Below are 18,289 nucleotides of genomic sequence, written 5' to 3'. Positions count from 1 at the left end.
ATGCACATCTACATGCAAGATAAGTACAAATCACAAACGGCCGAGTCACACGATTACTGGCTGTGTAAAATATTTTGCCACGATAAGATTCAACTTTCCTTGGAGGAGATGTCTATTGGGTATTCGGACCCCACGTTCGGAGAGTCAGCAGCCTTTCTTCCAATGGATAGAGCAGTGGCTGGCCAAACGCGGCCGTCGTTGAGACATAATTCATCACTTTCGAGGGGCAACATTCATCGTCGAAGTTCAATTATAATGGCTGATACGGGACAAAAGATACAGCGATCGTATTCATTTTGGGACCAGACACAGGATGAGATAGAGCTGGAAAGCCAAATAGAAAATAACAGACGGAACGTAGAAGATAGGATCCAAGGGTTTCAGGGTAGACTTAAAGGCGTGATTTATTCTGACACTTGCAGAGGAGTGCTCAAGGGAGCTTTGGCCTATTTTGTTGCATCGTGGGCTGTCTACTCGACAACCCTCTCCAGTATATTAGGCAATGCCGACTCGAAGCATTTGATTTGCACAATTGTCGTTTATTTCCATCCCACAAGAACAAAGGGGTCTATGATTCAGTCTTTGATTTTCGTGATCCTGTCACTCTCGTTCGCGTTTTCGATCTCGGTGATACTGATGAGCATTTCATCCAAATCATATAACATGGAAAGCCCTGAACTCGGTTATGGTATTGATCTTGTTTTCAGCTGTGCTGCTCTTGGTCTGATATCATTGACAAAACAGTGGGTCAATAAACCCACATTTAACACCGCTTGTTCGCTGAGCGCCATAGTCATCATTTCGTGCGTCATCAAGGAAGGTAGTCAAGACGGTAGCGTTGTGCCGTGGACCAAAATTGGGTCGATTTTCAGAATTGTCTTAGCAGGATGTATAGTCTCTGCATTGACTTGCTACTTGCTGTGGCCAACGTCTGCGGAGGCGAAGTTGAAGCAACATTTGAACGAAAATGCAGATGTGCAGTCACGTCTTCTCAAATTGGTGTCAAGATCCTTTTTAGGGTATGATCACATAGATTCGTCTGAGACAAACGAGCTTGTCGAAAAAGTCAAGTCGAGCCTCAAAAACCTGAAGAAGTACCTGGAAGAAGCCAAGTTCGAACTGTACTTGAAGGGAAAGGAAAAGGAGTATCACCTGCTCGAAGACCTAGTAGAGTCTTGTGGAAAGCTCTGGATGACCATGGCTGGAATGAGGATGTCTGTCGAGTTCAAATACGAGCTTCTTGAAACAAGTAACCGTGTTCACACAGAAGCCACGTCCTTGCACAGCTATTACGGAGGACAATTTGACGGCAACACATCTAATGAGAGTGATTTTGACGACGAGGCTGTTGCAATAGACTCCAAAGAGCTATTTGACTTATTTGTCTACCATCTTGGACCATCTATCAAAAGTTTCTCGTACACTGTCAGACAAATCTTAAGCGGTGTTCCTTTCAATTCAGATAATGAGATAGAACCCGCTGTTGAACAGTATTCTAAAAGCCTGGCTTTGGCAAAGGATTTGTACAGTGAGAACCATTTAAAGGCCCTCAAAAAACTTTACGATCAAGACCTCTTCAAAACGGAGACAGACTTCGACTCCAAAGTTGATCAGGAGGAAGTGGCTGCATCGTGCGGAAACTTCTCTTTCCTGTTGTTGGAGTTCTCTTCGGAGCTTTCTGAGTACTTGCGAATTCTGAAGGAGTTGAATGCCGTGTCCACTTACGATGACACAAAAAGCTTCGAGTTTCTGAAGTTTTGGAAGCGATCGTTCTCTCTGTCGTCCACTGCTCCTCGAAACAGTACTATCAATGATATGATATTACGAATTCAAGGAACTAATGAGGATTACAGTGCCAAGATGTCTCTGAATTATAGAGTTTGGAGAGTAGTCAAAATCTTAAGAAGTGTGGATGTCCAATTTGGTCTGAGAGTGGGTATTGGCTCGCTGTTCATAGCCATATTTGCATACATTGACAAGACCAAGGACTTCTTTGATGACTGGCGAGGCGAGTGGGCTCTGGTGACATTCTGCATTATAATGAATAAGTCTGTTGGAGGCACCACGATGACGATCAAATGGAGGTTTCTGGGAACATTTTTAGGGGCTTTCACCGCATATTGTGTTTGGGTTTTATTATACCCCAATGCCCTACTAATGGCAGTTGTGGGATTCCTATTTTCTATCGGCTGCTTCCACATTATCATCAACTGGGAAGCAAATAATGCATTCGGTAGATTCATTCTTCTCACCTACAATTTAACCGTGTTGTATTCGTGGACAATGGCCAATAAGGTGATAGATAAGGTGCCTGACTATGACGATGAGGGAGGAGACAACCCGATCATATTTGAAATTGCTATTCACCGTTTTCTGGGCGTTTCCTTTGGAGTGATCTGGGCTTTGATCGTAACAATGTCTCTGTTCCCTAATTCTGCACGGAGCAGGATTCGCAGAGGGCTCTCCATCTTGTGGTTGCGAATGGGCATCATTTGGCACAGTGGGCCACTGGCTTACGAGGTTGACGAACACAATGAATACAGACTTATTGGTATACGGGACAGGAAGACTATTCATATGATCATGGCCGAGTTAGAGACTTTACTCAAACAGGCCCCGATGGAGATTAGACTCAAAGGACCATTCCCCATAGGGATTTACGAGAAATTGCTCATTTCAACTTCTCGGATAATCGACGCTTTTGAGAACCTGAACTCCATAATCGAGATCAATAAAAAGCTTACCCCCAACGAGCACTCAGTGCTTCAAAGTTTAGCAGGCGAGATGTCGGAACTTGAGAATCGTGTATTCCTTATTTTCTACATGCTAGCTTCTGCTATGAAGTTAGGGTTTCCACTCGCAAACAAGCCTGCCTCCACCGAACATTCAAAAGAGCGGATGCTCGCTAAATTGAGCGAGATCCGCAAACGAAGTACCTCAGAAAAACAAGTGCTGTCAGACGAAGATTTTGTCCTACTCTATACGTACAACCTGGTCACAAATTCAATTACCAATGAGTTAGATGTTCTTTTAGGACTTGTGGCAGACTTGTACGGTAGAGTTTCTGAGGAAACTCTCGAACTGTGATGGACTTGTTATCGAGATCGCTGCCATTTCTTAATTACGTGTCGCCAAGTAATTTATGTTTTCATTCACGCAAAAATTGTAAAGTATTCTATAAAGATTCGGAACGTATAGCTGCAGTATATCCACCGAGTCCCAAATTACAGGCGACTCAACATTTGCCATTGGACGATATCGACAGCAATCGAAGGCATATTTTATTCATAATGGTTAATTCGGCGGATGAGGGAGCCGTGCCTTCCGTGATTGTGGATCAGTTAGATGGTTCTTATAATGAAGACGACGACCCCGATTACACATCAAACGGAGCTTCGGAAACTTTTGATAATGAAGAAGGTGAGACGGAACTAGAGTCTGAAGTAAGCGATACCAATCCGGGAGATCTTTCTTCCATATCCTCGGAGTTTGACAACATGGATAAGAAACCGCTCAAACAGTTCTATCCTAGGCAGGATACCCAGTACCAAAGCACCGCAGACATACTTTTGCAAACCCACAAACGCTTCAAGAACCTCATACACAAACACGAGGTGCCGCGCAAATTATTCCATGTGTCCATTGGATTCATTACACTATATTTATATACTATCAATGTCCAGACTCCAATGTTGATCAAACCGCTAGTGACCGGATTTTTGTCAGTGTTATCGCTGGATCTTTTGCGGTTTAGATCACATAAGTTCAATCAACTATACTGCAATGCGGTTGGTTTTTTGATGAGAGATAAAGAGGTTAATACTTACAATGGCACCTTGTGGTATCTACTTGGATTGTGTCTAGTTTTCCAAACGCAAAAGAAGGATATTGCTGTCATGGCAGTTCTACTTCTTAGTTGGTCAGACACTGCTGCGTCTACGTTTGGTCGTCTGTACGGTCACTTGACACCTAAGATCACCCAGACAAAATCCCTTGCCGGATCAATTGCAGCGTTCGTTACAGGTGTCGCATCGTCGTATTTGTTCTACGGCTATTTTGTGCCGGCATACCCTGAGGTCAACTATTATTCCGAGTTCGCGTGGGAGCCCTCAAAGAGCTATCTGAGCCTGCATGCCCTTTCATTTTTGTGCGGATTGGTTGCAGCAGTCAGCGAAGCTCTGACTATATTCAATTGGGATGACAACTTCACCATTCCGGTGTTTTGCAGCGGTTTCCTATGGGCGGTTCTCAAGGCTTCTGCCAGAGACTAAGTCTGAGACAATTCTAAAGTAATAATATACGGCAAACTCTGTGTGACCAAGCAAGGTAGATTAGTTCTTGTTGAAGACTCTCATCCATGCTCCAACTCAAACATCCCTAATCGCTATAGATTTCTTCAGATGAATGGTTTTCCATCGATTGTATTCATGACTATACGTTAATGAAAGAGCTGATCGCATCATGAACCATCACAACGAGCCTCAAAGGTGCATCTATGAAGTGAAGCGTCGAACTGCTCTCAAGGTAAATTATAGGAAAGATTTTGTACAGTAAAGCAGAGACTTGAGTCTTCAGAAATGATCTATAATAGTTTCCTTGATGAATGACCCAGGGGAAGCTTGCAATATGGAGAAAGCTTGGACATGCATAGTGGTTTGAAGATGACATATTTCAAGCAAATACCTTGCAGTGACTGACCGCTTATTTAAGGAACATCTTTGATTCCTTATCATAAATATGATAGCCTGAAACCAATTTCTTCGAATAATAAATAGCACAACCATAGTTGGATGCCAACATTGATGATATCTACATTAATGATTGCTCGTGACCCACGTTTGTCTTTACTGTTGTTCAACATTAGTTTTTGGCCACAGGCTCCAAAACCAGAGGTTAAGAAATATATACGCGGGTGATCATAATTATTGTGCAAGAGCGTTTGAATAAATGTATATTTTGTCCAGCATTAGAAACTGCTGTGTACTGTGGCTTTCTCAAGCTTTCTTTAAGGCTCGACTTGTGGGTGGAACCTTAAAGTCTCAGCTTTCAATTTTCAGCGATCATCAGAATTTGCTGCTGAATCTTGTCTCATACGCAACAGCTCATGACCATGCTATATATTAAGACGGTATGCGGAATTTGAAGCCGTCACTGGAGGCCTCTCCCTTGCTCTTGTCATGAAAAGGGAGAAAAATTACTAGGATCAACGCAATGGGACCTTTTTACATTTAACTGTTAATTTAATCAAGCCTTATCGGGACAGAAGTCATCGAATTAAGCTACTTTTCACGATATTTCCGGCTCGCTCTTTCTCTTCTCAGAAACCTAGAATGCCCCAGCATACGAGAGACAGCGTTTTAGAAATTAAGAAGTTTTCTATAAGCTAGCTTGTAGTTTGCTTGTTTCGCCAAAGACGATTTAAAGCACATTGCCCATTCACGGATCATTGGTGCACAGTAGCGATGTACAATAAATATTAGTTGTATATGTTTGCAACTCTTCTCATCCCAGCAGACCAAAAGAACTTACTGTCTCGCTTCCATATCTCGAAGGGCCTTACTCTAGCAATTATTGTCTCAATGCTAATAGCTTTAGCTGGGCGCACCATTCAGTGGGAAGTTTAGCGATGTGGGCTCTTGCCCGATGTATTCTATTAATATTAGGAAGATACATGCACCTGCTCCACGAATAGCTGTTACGTACACATTAGACAAAAATCATTTGCGAGCACCCTTCAAAAATCGTTAGCAGCCTTTCTCAGATCTTGTTTCAAAATGTCATCCAACATGCCAGAAGCGGCAGCAACCAATCCCAAAAATGGACGGGATGGATCCAAAACCTTGGAGATGTACTCGGGATGGTACTGAGTAGCAACGAAAAATGGATGATTATCGAGCTCCAGGATCTCCATTCTCTCTGCTCTTTCATCTTTGCCAACAAACCTCATTCCGTGTTTTTCAATGGCCTCAACCATGGCTGGATTGATTTCGTATCTGTGCCTATGTCTTTCCAGCACAGATTCTGCACCACCGTATAGCCTTTTGATAATAGAAGACTCAGTAGCAGGAACGAAGCAGGTTGGTCTCAGGCCCAATCTCATGGTACCTCCCATATTCTCCTTGTCAATTTCAGGCATATAGACAACAGCTGCTTGTTCATCAGTGACCTCCGGAACAAGTTCAGCACTGGTTGCACCTTCAACATGCAAGACATTTCTGATGAACTCAATAACAGCCACCTGCAGTCCAAGACAAACACCCAGATATGGTATATTGTTCTCTCTAGCCCATTTTGCAGCAGCAATCATTCCCTCGACACCTCTGGAACCAAAACCACCTGGAACCAAAATACCGTCAGCTTTACAAACCAGCTGCCATGCAGAATGGAAGTCGGCCTTGTTCAATAATTCGGTTTCGGGTTCCAAATTTGCCGACTCTACCCAGACAATTTCCAATTTTTTGGAACATCTCATTGCACTGTGTTCGAGCGATTTGATCACAGATAAATACGAGTCATGTAAATTAGTGTACTTCCCAACAATGGCAATGGTGACTTTTTCGTAGGATCTATCATGCTGTGTTGTCAGCTCAACCCAGTTTTTGTATAGTTCCTCACCTTTAGCAACCATCAGGGGAGGAATGTGCATTTCGTGAAGTTCTAATCTCTTGGTCAAGTAGCTAATCATCTTTTGTTCTTTTAGAATGAGCGGAACATGATAAGTAGATTTCACATCGTGAATAGCAAGAACCTGCTCAGCACCAACATGACAGAACATCGCTATCTTGTCGATCGTCGGCTTTTCCAATTTGGAAGAACACCTGCAACCAATCATATCTGGAGAGAGGCCAAGAGACCTCAGATCTTTGACTGCAGCTTGCGTGGGCTTGGTCTTTTGTTCGCCATGAATCACTGGAACGAGCGACACGTGAATCAACGCAAAGTTTTCATGTCCAACTCTAAACTGGAATTGTCTCAGGGCTTCGACGAAGGGAGCTGATTCTATATCACCAACAGTTCCGCCCAATTCAATGATACAGACATCTGGCTCCATCCCAGATGGATCAACAGGAATTCTGGCAACACGCTCAATCCATTCCTGAATGGCGTTAGTGATATGAGGAACAACTTGAACAGTTTTGCCCAAGTAGTCACCTTTTCTTTCCTTCTGGATAACAGTAGAGTAGATCTTGCCGGTAGTAATATTGTGATCTTTAGTGAGTGAAATACCCAGATATCTTTCGTAGTTTCCCAAGTCAAGATCCACTTCTCCACCATCATCCAAAACAAAGCATTCCCCGTGCTCTAAAGGAGACATAGTTCCTGCGTCGATGTTGAGGTATGGGTCAATTTTGATAGAGGTGACTCTTAAACCAAGAGTTTTCAACAGCATACCAGTTGATGATGCTAGAACCCCTTTTCCAATACCCGAGATAACTCCACCAGAAACAACGACGTACTTCATGATAATCCTGTGTAGTCAGAAGTAAGACTATCAGATGAAACCAAAAAATTTTTAGAAGATTTTTTTCTCTTCGACGCGACACGGTGCGTCTTTCGACTTTACTTATCGCTAAATTTGACCCCGGCTATCTTGCCATTATCGTCTTTCATGATCTGCGCTCTATCCGTCTTGACTAATACATTCAAAACCTTTATTAGGACCGCTGGATTGATTCCATAGAATTCTTGTGTTTTCGCCAAGTCACCTTTTCGTAATTCGTACAATGTCAGCACAGTGTTGCTCTGCCCTGTAATGTCAATCTGAAAGTTAGTAAACCGAACAGGAACGCACTTACCCATTCGAATATTATGTTTGCCCACTCCTCCAAGGTGTGCCAATATACAATGATTCCGTGTTTGTGATTTTTTGGATTCACCCATTCGGCTTTCTCTTTGGAAATCATATCGTTGTAAATCTCCAGGATAAACTCACTCTTTAAGCTTCTGTCGATCTTGTTATTCGTAAAAAGAGACTGCTTAGTCACTTCTGCGTAGTCGTCATCATCATCATCTTCGTCCTCAGGATCGACGTGGTCCAGCGCTGAGTCCCCTGACTCCCCGTTCAACGATAATATCCAGATCTTGTTGTATCGGCAGTAATCTAGTATCAGTTGAATCCAGTGAGATTTTTGTGTTTCCAACGTTTGACTATGTACCTGTTTAGTGAAAAACGGAGGAAAGTCATATATCGAAGGGAACTTGAACGACATGAGGAATTTGCCAAATAGAAAAAGAAAGAATCAATTGTAATGAAATAATTTATTTATCGAACAACGCGTCATGGCTTCGCTAGAAGACGAGCACTCTCAAGTTTACAGACAGCTAGTATCTGTAGTAGACCAGCTACTAGTTGCAACGAAGAAGGCCAAATTGGAAGAGCTTCCGCAGACGATTGATAAAGAGTTTGATGAAGCGTTGCAGAAAATGCCAGATCTTCAACTGGCGCTTCTGCACGCGGAAATACTCCACAAGGATTCAGAGGAGACGGTAAACTCATTTCTGGAGAAAATGCTGAATATACGACTTCGCATAATTGAACAGCATATGATAACATATCCCATACTGCGTGCTATTCACACGGATAACGATTCCAATATAGCCAGACTAGCTAAAGAGTGCGACAGGTCGAACAAGTCTTTCATGGATGAATTGAACAAGACCGATAGTATTCATAGTTTCCTGGATGGGTCAATTGAGAACGTGAACAAGAGCCTTGGAGGGCTTCGTGAATTGGTGCAAAAATATCTACATCTTGTGGAGGAAAATAAAAACCTCTCTTTTCAAAACAAAATCAGGGAGGAAGAGCATATTCCAGAACTGGAGCGTTTGAAAGAAAGATGCGCCCATCTGATCAAAAAGAATCTTGCCCTAAGCAGTTTCAATATCAGTCTCATATCATCACTTTCCAAATCTGATGTGTACAATGATACATATTTACGCGAGACACTGCTATTCTGTGGTGATTACGATGATTACAAGCTCGAAGAATAGATCATGATCCAAATATGATTAATGTCTATGTACATTAGAGACCTATGTTAACAAAGAGTCTATTGTTAACGACCTCCCAGTCGATACAGTTCCAGAAGTTTTCTAAGTAATCAGCTTTACCGTTGACTCCATAATCCTCAATGTAGGCGTGCTCCCATACATTGCAAACCAATAGCGGGACGGTATAGTCTTTGATTTTCCTGCTCAATCTATCTTTGTTGGAAACTAGCTTTTCGAAGTCCTCAATGCTGACGGCACCATTAAGGTCAGACGATTGGTTTCTGCTGTACAAGTATGGGGTGCCATCGTTGTTGCAAGAAATGATTTTAACGGTTTTTTCCTGTGTCTCCACAAGAAAGACCCATCCATTTCCGGTCAGTGTATCGGCGGCGTACAGAAAATCATTTCTGAGATTTTCTAGTGAGCCAAATGCTGTGCTGATATATCTGTCGAGGCGAGATTTGAGCGCAGGTGGATCGGTAGAGGAGTCCTGCAGTTGTTCGAAGAACAAGTGGTTGTTGTGAGATTGCGAGGCGTAGTGGAACAGTGGGCCTAGTTCAGGCTTTTTGGCGGTGGCTAGAGTGATAGCCAGCGGCGTTCTTGTCTCGTGCTCGGTTCCAATGGTTTTGAAAGTGAGATTGGTGGTCAGAAACTTCTGGTAGTCTGTCCAGCTCATTTTGTACTGTTTTGGGGACATCAAACCCTTGATGCCTTCTTGCGACCACTGCTGATGGTTTCTGAGCCTGGGCACTAAGTGAATTCCCCTCGAAAACACTCTAGACAAACGCATCTGGAAGTTGGCGATGAGGAAGTTTTGAAAAATTTTGGAGCCTTTTAAAAGGTAGTGCGGGACAAGTAAAAAGTTCAATATAATTAAAGGCAAAATCACATGTGGTCTCCGCTGATACGGTCAGTTAAGATAGCAGCTAGGCAGTCGAGAAACAATTGCTCCAGTGTTTGGAACAGGAGGTGGTACAGCAGTCGGTATGGGATGAAAAAGACGACTGGCCGATATGGAACAGACGATTACTCGCGATCCTCGTCTTACACCAGCTTCATGCATACGTCTAATCCTGGAGGAATCATCAGTCACTCGGACCCGCTGGCTGCGATATTGTCTCAACCGACCTTGGTCATACAGCGGCAAATTGAGTACATGAACTTGTTCTTGGGATTTGAGCAGGCTAATAGATACGTTCTGATGGATTCTATGGGCAATCAGTTAGGTTGGCTTTTGGAGCGCGACTTTGGATTCACGAAAGCCATTATGAGGCAAATATACAGGCTTCATCGCCCCTTCACTGTGGACGTACTAGATAACTACGGGAACGTTTTGATGACTATCAAAAGACCGTTCAGTTTCATCAATTCTCACATCAAGGCATTTCTTCCAAATGTGATAGATCCCCAATACCCGGATGGGGCGTTGATCGGAGAGTCAGTTCAAAGTTGGCATTTGTGGAGACGAAGATATAACTTATTCAAAGCGAGTGGGGAAGACACCTTCGACCAGTTTGGAGCCATTGACTCCGGCTTCTTATCCTGGGAATTCCCCGTCAGGGCAGAGAATGGAACGATATTGGGCGCTGTTTCGAGGAACTTTGTTGGATTTGCAAGAGAATTGTTCACGGACACAGGCATCTATGTGATCCGAATGGATCCGCTGAGCTTTCAGGGGCTGGAAGATTTATACTACCCCGTCTCTGAGAAAGGAATGACGCTTGATCAAAAGGCAGTTTTGCTAGCCAACGCAGTGTCCATTGACTTTGACTACTTTAGTAGACATAGCTCTGGACCTGGAGCTGGCTTGATGTTTTGGGAAAGCGAATAATGTAAATAGACTACAATGGCGAGAATTTAATGGGAGTTGAGTTGATCAACTATACAAAACCTGGGGAAAAACCATTCCATAGAAGATACTTAGGAAGAGAAGCCAATGACACCACAGGCTGGTCTGCCACCGGCATTACCAGTCTTCAAAGAGTCTGGGTGGCCACCCTTACCCAAGTCATCGGTACCAGAGTGAACAACGACAGTTCTTCCCAAAATGGAGTTTTCACCAAACAGTTTGATTAGACTGTCCTGCTTAGCACCCTTAGCAACCCCGTTGGCATCGGTGGTAATGTTACCAAGGTCACCGACGTGTCTCTCGGAGTCTTCTGGTGCACCGTGGTTTTTGCCGAATGGGTTGAAGTGTGGTCCAGCAGAAGTGCAACCGTTGGTGTTATCACCGAATTGATGGATGTGGAAGCCTCTCAGAGCATTTGGATCGTTACCTGTGATTTCCCACGAAACGGTGGTTGGTTCAGACTCGGAAGCCTGCTCGAAAGTAACAATTCCCTTAACAGTAGAGTCTCCTCTCACGACAGCAACTGCAACGTTAGCAATTGGCTCGATCTACTTTCTACTTACCAGCTTTGACCATTTTCGATAGAAGATTAAGAAGCTGAGTTTGTTCGGAGTTTTAAATATTCTAGAGCTATCGTAATTGGTGGCAATTACTGATCTCGCACTACCCCCCGCTGACATAAGAAACGGAGGAAAGGTAAGTTGCGCAAGGCATTACAAACTCTCAAAATTCAAAAAGCAGTGTCTCGTACAGTTGATCTTATCAACACATCTTCTCAATTAGATCGCATATATATATGAGATTTCTGGGCCTTTTAAACGGTTGAATAAACATATTTGCTCATCGTAATATTTGCTCAGTCCAAGTTCCACTTAGTAATATTTTTCAGGCTGTGCTCCTCAAGTCCGAAATATCCCGCATTGGGATAAGTGTGATCATTTTCCATGAGATCGTTGTTACATGGATTGCTGTTGTGTGCTGTGGCACTCGCCTCGCTTGTTGAGGTTGACGACTCGAATTTTGAAAGCCTAGTTTTTGGCCAGCCGGGTAAATACTCGTTTGTTTACTTTTACGCTCCAGGATGTAAGCATTGTCAGGATCTGGAACCGCATTTTGAGCCACTGGTGGATTTGTACGAGGGTACCAATCTCCAAATCTTCAAAATGAATGGCCGTACGAACAAGAGGATTCGTGACAAGTACCAACTTTTTGGATATCCTACACTCAAACTCTTCTCCTCCCACGGAGACGATATTGGAGCCTACACAGGTATCCGGACGACCACAAAAATGGTTGAGTATCTCGAAGATGCAACTGGTATTCATCCAATATACCCACCAAAGACCGTTGTCGAAGTCACGCCGGAGAATATCGACCAGGAAGTGTTCGAGAAGTTACAGAATGACGTTTTGCTCGTTTTTTATGCTCCGTGGGCAGAACGTTGGGATAATGCCCATAATTCTTTTTATGAGAAGTTAGCCCAGTATTACAAAAATGAGGTGAAAGATGGGACACTGTTCAGAGCGGTAGACGTTTCCAAAGCCGAAAACAATGCTTTGCTGGCGCAATTCAAGGTTGCAAAGTACCCTACTCTTTTCTACTTCCCTAAAAATCGTGAAGACAATAGAAAACCATTCAAATTGGATCACGACGTGGGTCCAGAGGAAATCGTTGAGATACTGATGGGGTCGGATGCAGGACAGAGAGAGTTTCCGCTGGTGGACAGTTCGGAGTCTCCCGAGATCGAGGAAGATACCGAGGACGCCGAAGTGAATGTCCAGTATCGCGATCTTTGAATTCTCTGGTGCAAGGAGGCGACCTATAGATTGTATATTTGTGATTAGGAAAACAAAATTTACTTGCGTGTTAAAGAAGAAGCATAAAAAGATGCTGAATATCTTCCGAATTGCCGGGGATCTGAGCCATTTGGCTTCTATCTTTATTCTCTTGCACACCATTTGGACGAGGAAGTCCGCTAAAGGCATTTCATTGAAGACAAACATCTTGTATGCTTTGGTATTTGTGACCAGATACTTGGATCTATTTTACAGTTACGTGTCGCTGTACAATACTCTTATGAAGGTATTCTTCATTTCCTCATCTATATACACCATTTTCTTACTCAAAAAGTTTACCAAAAACATCGGAGAATACAGTGATGATTTCAAGATTCAATACTTAATCGTGCCATCTTTTGTGCTTGGTCTAATCTTCAACCACAAATTGACCATCACCGAGGTCTTGTGGAGCTTTAGTCTTTGGCTCGAATCTGTTTGCATTCTACCACAATTGTTTATGCTCCAGAAGAGCGGAGAAGCAGAACTGCTTACGATCCATTACATTTTTGCACTGGGTCTTTACAGAGCATTGTATATCCCAAATTGGTTCTACAGATACTTCGCCGAAGGACACTTGGACAAACTAGCACTGACAACAGGTATCATTCAAACATTAGTGTACTCAGACTTTTTCTATGTCTACTACCAAAAGGTTATCAAGAATATCGGTTTCAATCTACCTCAATAAATTTATTTACCATCAATCTCTCTTCAGCGGATAATACTCAGTCCTCACCCCATCTTTAGTCACAATCAAAATTTCCAACCCATCACCAACCTGTATATGTCTTTCGGTGGCCGAACTGAAAGCATCCCTCACCAACTGTATGACTTCTTCTAGTGAAAGGAAACGTAGTGGTTTCCGTTTTTTGCCATCACTTGCAGGGTCCATCTGGTTTTTGAAATTGACTTGGTTGTCCAGGAATGGCATAATCAAGGAAGCAGCTGCTCCCCCCGCACGACATTGTTCTCTTTCGTAGGAACCAACTGGGTCGAACGAGTAAATAGCACCTTTGCCCTCTTCATCCAGTCCCCCCAAAATCGTGTGAACGTAGTATGGAAAAAACCGTTTTCCGTAAAGAAGATGTTGTATGAATCTCGCTGCGCTCTGCGTGCTCATTGGCTTGTTGTGGTCAAAATGGTACCATTCCAGTTGGTTCTTAAAGACCTTTATGAGTTGGGCAGAATCTGCTGCAAATCCATTGGCTGTCAACAGGAGATTGTTACCAACATCGAAGACTTTTGGCTCATAACGCGTATTTATGCTGTAACCAGACGTACTTCTAGTGTCGCCAGCTAGGACAGCAAAATCCTCTCCTGCAATTCCTAAGACGGTACCACCATTATCTATAACGTTAGAATAGGGAAAGCCATTGGTGGACTATACTTACCAGTATATGGGTTGAATCTGTGCTCTATTGGTTGGAGAGGAATCTCATTCGAATACTCAGATGCCAAAGTCGCAGGCTGTGCCATCATTCTGTCCTATGTATTCAAGATCTTTTGCCTTCCAAAATTTAAAATCGTCAAATTCACAGCGTGTAAGGATTTATTTCAAGAAATACTTAAGATATAGTTGTAATAGAATGCAACAACCTGCAAGTGGGAGTCGGCATCAACGTATTCGTTGTTGCCGTGGACCCCAGATGTCATTGGTGTGAACCCTGGTTGTCCTCTGAATATGTGGTCGGTCAGGTCCCAGTAATGTCTAGTGTCTGTGTTACCCGTCATGATACCGGCACTAAGAACAAGAACGTCATCTTCAAACTTCTCTGGATAAGTGATATCCTCATAGAAAGTTCTGTAATGTCCTGCCAGAGAAGCCCAAATCTCATCGTTGATAGGCGTCACAGGTGCGACTGCAAGCTTGTAAAGAGCCTTGATTTTGATCGAGCCTGCCAGGGTAGGTTCAATGAGGATCTCGTCATCGACAATCAGTCCCATACGATGTTCTTGGGCAACACCTGTGGCAATTCCGGTAACTCTATCCATTATGGTGTCGAAGTCGTTTCCATGAGCAATTCTATGGTTGATTAGCGCGGTCACGTTTTGCGGAAGAGCATTTGCCTTGTCTCCACCGTTGATAATATCTGCTGCGTGAGTTGTCAAAACATTGTACTTGGTGATTTTATTATTCAATAGCAACTTGATAACTCTTTCGTTTGACTTCTCGTCAAAGTGTGCTCTCAAAATGTCCCTCTTCAAGCTCTTTTCAATGTCCGCATACTCTGCTATGCACTGCAGAGTATTCAGTGTCGGGTTGAAGTTGACGAGAATAGGATCATATAGTCTGTCCTCATACCTACTGATCAGTTTCGACATTGTACCAATAGCTGTGTGGTCTGGTGGAATTGAAGAGTGTCCTCCAGGCTGCAACACCTCAATGCCAAGATCCAGGTAGCCTTTCTCGCCGGTAGCCAGCATAGCAAAGTATCTGTTTTGCAGTTCCATGAAAACACCGAAACCCTCGTCGATGATATGGTACAGTGACTTTGGACCGTATCTTTCCAGCAGGAACTTGCTGATATGAGAGGCACCATACTTTCCGCTGCTTTCCTCATCGAATCCAAATGCGAAAATGATGGTTCTCTCTGGTTTGAATCCCTTTTCAAGCAAGTAGTCCATTGATTCCAGCAAACCAATCAACAGGTTCTTGCAGTCACTTGCGCCGCGACCATAAACTCTAGTTCCGTCATAGAGACCGCTGAATGGATCTTTGTCCCAGTTTTGAGGATCTCCGGGAGGAACAGTGTCCTGGTGGGCAGTAAACATAGCAGGCTTCAATGAAGAGTTTGAGCCCTTGAACTCCAGCACAATTCCGTAGGTATTGACTTTGAAAACATTGGCCGCGTCAAAGACTCTTTGGAATTCGGTCTCTAGGTACTCATGGAACTTTGTGAATCTGGTGAAGTCCGATCCTTCATCGTCAATCCAGGTTGGAATCTGGACTGCTTTGCTCAATCTTGAGATCGATTTGTTCCTGAACTCATCATCATGAAGGATATAGACACTAGTATCTGGATCCTTGAACTCAATTTTGTCATAGAGTGGACACAGAAGCTCATCTGTGGAGTCGGTGGAAGCGGAGAAAGAGACCGAAAGCGGCTCCTCCGACCACATCGTGCACGGGAATAGATGAAAGAATTGGTAAAACCCACAGAAAGCCAATACAGCCAACAAGCCACGGAAAGCCAACTGGCTTCTCTCACGCCTTTGATTGTTTGCAGGTATCTCAGACACGTCTTTTTCTTGCATAGTCAAATATGCTCAATAGCTTGAGTAAGAAGCTCTCTTATATACACAGCACTGCCGGATTTTGACTAAAGATATTCCTAAACGGGAAGAAAGTAAAATTACTTTTTCTATTGATATGAGAATAATGTGTGGCCGCAACTCTTTATGCAATATAGCATAAAAATCCCTATTGTCTACACGCATGAGTAGCAAGCAGTATGGGACAGTATCCTATCCAACACTAAAAATTCCGTCCTTTCGGCACCAGCAGTCATCAATCTCATTCTCGTATTGAATGTAGACTCTTGATATTGATTTAGAGCTTTTGAAAAGCTTGTCGACTTTGCTGCGCAGTGAAAGCGATGTCTCGGTGCGATAGTACTGTACGTGAATGTAACCCGTCAATTTTGAATTGGTATCACTAACAGGCCAAAAACGCGGGGTTGTGTAGGACTTGACGCCAGGAACCTTTAGGACCTCTCCTAAGACATATTGTAGCTCGCCCACCGAGGAGTCATTCGAGGCAAGAAGAAGATTCGAAGAAGACGATTTGAGAAGCGGGACTGAAGACACCAGGATCAGCAATGCAATAAATATAGACGCGATTGGATCAATGACCTGGACTCCGGTCAACTTGACTATCAGTGTTGATAAAATCACACCGACAGAACCTAGGGTATCTGCCAAAATATGCAGGAACATACCATGCATATTGTCACTCAGATTCGATAGATGCTCGTGGGATTCAGAATGTTCGTGCACATGTTGATGTGTGTGTTCATGAGAATGACTATGCAAGTGCGAATGACCATGCGATCCATTGTGGCCATGGTTGAAAGCAAATATTCCAACCAAATTTACCACCAGTCCAAGAATGCTGACAATCAAAAGTTCGTCGGTCTTGCGCAAGTCGACTGGATGGAACAAACGCTGAAAGGACTCATTAAGAATTCCAAATACCACACCTAAAAGAAGCGAACCATTTGTGAAGCCCGCAAGAGTCTCGATTCTTGTCAAACCAAAGGGAAACTCCTTGGTCGGATACTGCTGGTTATTTTTTGCAATTAATGAAGCTAAGAGGCCTAGGAACAGTGAGGTGCAGTCCAACAACATATGGAGAGAGTCACTTAGAAGACTCAGAGATTTGGATCGGAAGGAATAAAGCAATTGTATAAACATGAAAGACACATTCAGTAGTAGGAAATTGAAAATGGATTTTGTCTCTTTCGAGGTAAAAAGCTGGAAGATTAATGACATAAAAGTAGAGTTGGGATGCGATTTATCAGAGGAGGTTGCGTTGGAAGATGAGAGCTCATATTTTCTGGTGGGATTTACGATTAACATGAGCAGCATGTTTATTGCAAAGTTAAGTGCATTCATTTTGAGTGTTTCCAATTTGCTATGAGAATCTGTGGTCGTCTGGAGGATCAGTGCCATAACAGCATTCAAAATGATGATGTTTCTTTTATAGTTAGTCAAAAACAAGCTCTTAATGATAAACTGATTTATAGGGTTCGTATGGTTGATATCCAATTGACTTATTGTGAAGATTGTCAATGAACCAGCAGTGACAAATATCATCTTCAAGTTGTAGCTTTCAAATTTATACGACAACATCATGATAGTGCTAAGCACGAGAAGTACTCCTGAGGTTTGAATTTGCAGGTGGCCAAAAATTAATGGCTGCTGTTTATCTGCCGATGACATTAAAAACACAACAATCGGGATCAACAGAAGGGCATACATGAGCACGAGCGATATGAGGTCCTGCCCATTGACACTTGCAATCATGACATCGAACAAAAATGATAAAACATATACGATAGACAGCTGATGCTTCCTTATCAAATGAAGTGGTCCACCGCTATCAATGGCATATGTCTCTTCCAGTTTGGCAGACATGTGATCATCCTTTGGGCCCGAGAGGAGCAAAGCAAGAATGACCAAGTTCATGAACCTTGCTGGACATAGTAACTGATCTGCAAGAAAAATCAAGCTTATGGAACCAAAAACCATCAGGTGTCGCGCAAGAGACAACTGGACACACTTCTTTGTTTCTTTGGCGGAGGCAGCACCCTCCCCTAGCTTTGCCAATACAGCTACCACTAGCATAAACAAAGACGACAAAAACGCGGACTGCACAAATGAGACGGTATAAAAAGCGAACGAGGGAGTCTCAAATTCAGAAACTGCATTTGTAAGTTTGAGAGACACGAATAGGGTTGGTAACGCTAGAAACAGCGGCGCCAAATCTATAATCTCTTGCATTGATCGCGTCTCCCTCTATTCTAGTTTGAGCAAAAATATTTCAACACATCTATAGATGCAGGTTAAGTCGATCGACGCCTAACGTCCAGCGATTAGTGACAGACTAAAT

The 18,289-nt window shown here is 43.1% G+C and overlaps 13 protein-coding genes across 13 annotated transcripts; 6 read left to right on the top strand and 7 right to left on the bottom strand.

The window, feature by feature from the left end:
* Positions 1 to 12: 12 nt before the first annotated feature.
* On the top strand, positions 13 to 3,087 carry KL911_000896 (uncharacterized protein; the record flags this gene model as incomplete). The annotated part of the gene is made up of 1 exon (XM_043201200.1): positions 13 to 3,087. One exon carries the CDS (start codon positions 13 to 15, stop codon positions 3,085 to 3,087), a length of 3,075 nt encoding a protein of 1,024 aa, XP_043056460.1.
* Positions 3,088 to 3,290: 203 nt separating this feature from the next.
* On the top strand, positions 3,291 to 4,271 carry KL911_000895 (uncharacterized protein; the record flags this gene model as incomplete). Its single annotated transcript, XM_043201199.1, has 1 exon — positions 3,291 to 4,271. The coding sequence occupies one exon, from the start codon at positions 3,291 to 3,293 to the stop codon at positions 4,269 to 4,271; it is 981 nt and encodes a 326-aa protein (XP_043056459.1).
* Positions 4,272 to 5,734: 1,463 nt separating this feature from the next.
* Positions 5,735 to 7,462, bottom strand: KL911_000894 (uncharacterized protein; the record flags this gene model as incomplete). The annotated part of the gene is made up of 1 exon (XM_043201198.1): positions 5,735 to 7,462. The coding sequence occupies one exon, from the start codon at positions 7,460 to 7,462 to the stop codon at positions 5,735 to 5,737; it is 1,728 nt and encodes a 575-aa protein (XP_043056458.1).
* Positions 7,463 to 7,560: 98 nt separating this feature from the next.
* On the bottom strand, positions 7,561 to 8,210 carry KL911_000893 (uncharacterized protein; the record flags this gene model as incomplete). Its single annotated transcript, XM_043201197.1, has 2 exons — positions 7,561 to 7,748; positions 7,934 to 8,210. 2 exons carry the CDS (start codon positions 8,208 to 8,210, stop codon positions 7,561 to 7,563), a joined length of 465 nt encoding a protein of 154 aa, XP_043056457.1.
* Positions 8,211 to 8,280: 70 nt separating this feature from the next.
* KL911_000892 (uncharacterized protein) lies at positions 8,281 to 8,991 on the top strand (the record flags this gene model as incomplete). Its single annotated transcript, XM_043201196.1, has 1 exon — positions 8,281 to 8,991. One exon carries the CDS (start codon positions 8,281 to 8,283, stop codon positions 8,989 to 8,991), a length of 711 nt encoding a protein of 236 aa, XP_043056456.1.
* A 34-nt stretch (positions 8,992 to 9,025) lies between these two features.
* KL911_000891 (uncharacterized protein) lies at positions 9,026 to 9,781 on the bottom strand (the record flags this gene model as incomplete). Its single annotated transcript, XM_043201195.1, has 1 exon — positions 9,026 to 9,781. One exon carries the CDS (start codon positions 9,779 to 9,781, stop codon positions 9,026 to 9,028), a length of 756 nt encoding a protein of 251 aa, XP_043056455.1.
* A 99-nt stretch (positions 9,782 to 9,880) lies between these two features.
* Positions 9,881 to 10,822, top strand: KL911_000890 (uncharacterized protein; the record flags this gene model as incomplete). Its single annotated transcript, XM_043201194.1, has 1 exon — positions 9,881 to 10,822. One exon carries the CDS (start codon positions 9,881 to 9,883, stop codon positions 10,820 to 10,822), a length of 942 nt encoding a protein of 313 aa, XP_043056454.1.
* An 89-nt stretch (positions 10,823 to 10,911) lies between these two features.
* On the bottom strand, positions 10,912 to 11,684 carry KL911_000889 (uncharacterized protein; the record flags this gene model as incomplete). Its single annotated transcript, XM_043201192.1, has 2 exons — positions 10,912 to 11,382; positions 11,673 to 11,684. 2 exons carry the CDS (start codon positions 11,682 to 11,684, stop codon positions 10,912 to 10,914), a joined length of 483 nt encoding a protein of 160 aa, XP_043056453.1.
* A 100-nt stretch (positions 11,685 to 11,784) lies between these two features.
* KL911_000888 (uncharacterized protein) lies at positions 11,785 to 12,636 on the top strand (the record flags this gene model as incomplete). Its single annotated transcript, XM_043201191.1, has 1 exon — positions 11,785 to 12,636. One exon carries the CDS (start codon positions 11,785 to 11,787, stop codon positions 12,634 to 12,636), a length of 852 nt encoding a protein of 283 aa, XP_043056452.1.
* Positions 12,637 to 12,727: 91 nt separating this feature from the next.
* KL911_000887 (uncharacterized protein) lies at positions 12,728 to 13,366 on the top strand (the record flags this gene model as incomplete). The annotated part of the gene is made up of 1 exon (XM_043201190.1): positions 12,728 to 13,366. One exon carries the CDS (start codon positions 12,728 to 12,730, stop codon positions 13,364 to 13,366), a length of 639 nt encoding a protein of 212 aa, XP_043056451.1.
* A 12-nt stretch (positions 13,367 to 13,378) lies between these two features.
* On the bottom strand, positions 13,379 to 14,157 carry KL911_000886 (uncharacterized protein; the record flags this gene model as incomplete). Its single annotated transcript, XM_043201189.1, has 2 exons — positions 13,379 to 14,004; positions 14,070 to 14,157. The coding sequence occupies 2 exons, from the start codon at positions 14,155 to 14,157 to the stop codon at positions 13,379 to 13,381; spliced, it is 714 nt and encodes a 237-aa protein (XP_043056450.1).
* A 75-nt stretch (positions 14,158 to 14,232) lies between these two features.
* On the bottom strand, positions 14,233 to 15,933 carry KL911_000885 (uncharacterized protein; the record flags this gene model as incomplete). The annotated part of the gene is made up of 1 exon (XM_043201188.1): positions 14,233 to 15,933. The coding sequence occupies one exon, from the start codon at positions 15,931 to 15,933 to the stop codon at positions 14,233 to 14,235; it is 1,701 nt and encodes a 566-aa protein (XP_043056449.1).
* Positions 15,934 to 16,143: 210 nt separating this feature from the next.
* Positions 16,144 to 17,865, bottom strand: KL911_000884 (uncharacterized protein; the record flags this gene model as incomplete). The annotated part of the gene is made up of 1 exon (XM_043201187.1): positions 16,144 to 17,865. The coding sequence occupies one exon, from the start codon at positions 17,863 to 17,865 to the stop codon at positions 16,144 to 16,146; it is 1,722 nt and encodes a 573-aa protein (XP_043056448.1).
* Positions 17,866 to 18,289: the final 424 nt, after the last annotated feature.

The sequence above is a fragment of the Ogataea haglerorum genome, assembly GCF_019207285.1.
Source record: "Ogataea haglerorum isolate 81-453-3 chromosome Unknown 81-453-3_NODE_2_length_903871_cov_94.662503, whole genome shotgun sequence".
NCBI lineage: Eukaryota > Fungi > Ascomycota > Pichiomycetes > Pichiales > Pichiaceae > Ogataea > Ogataea haglerorum.
This window is presented reverse-complemented; position numbering and strand designations above follow the sequence as displayed.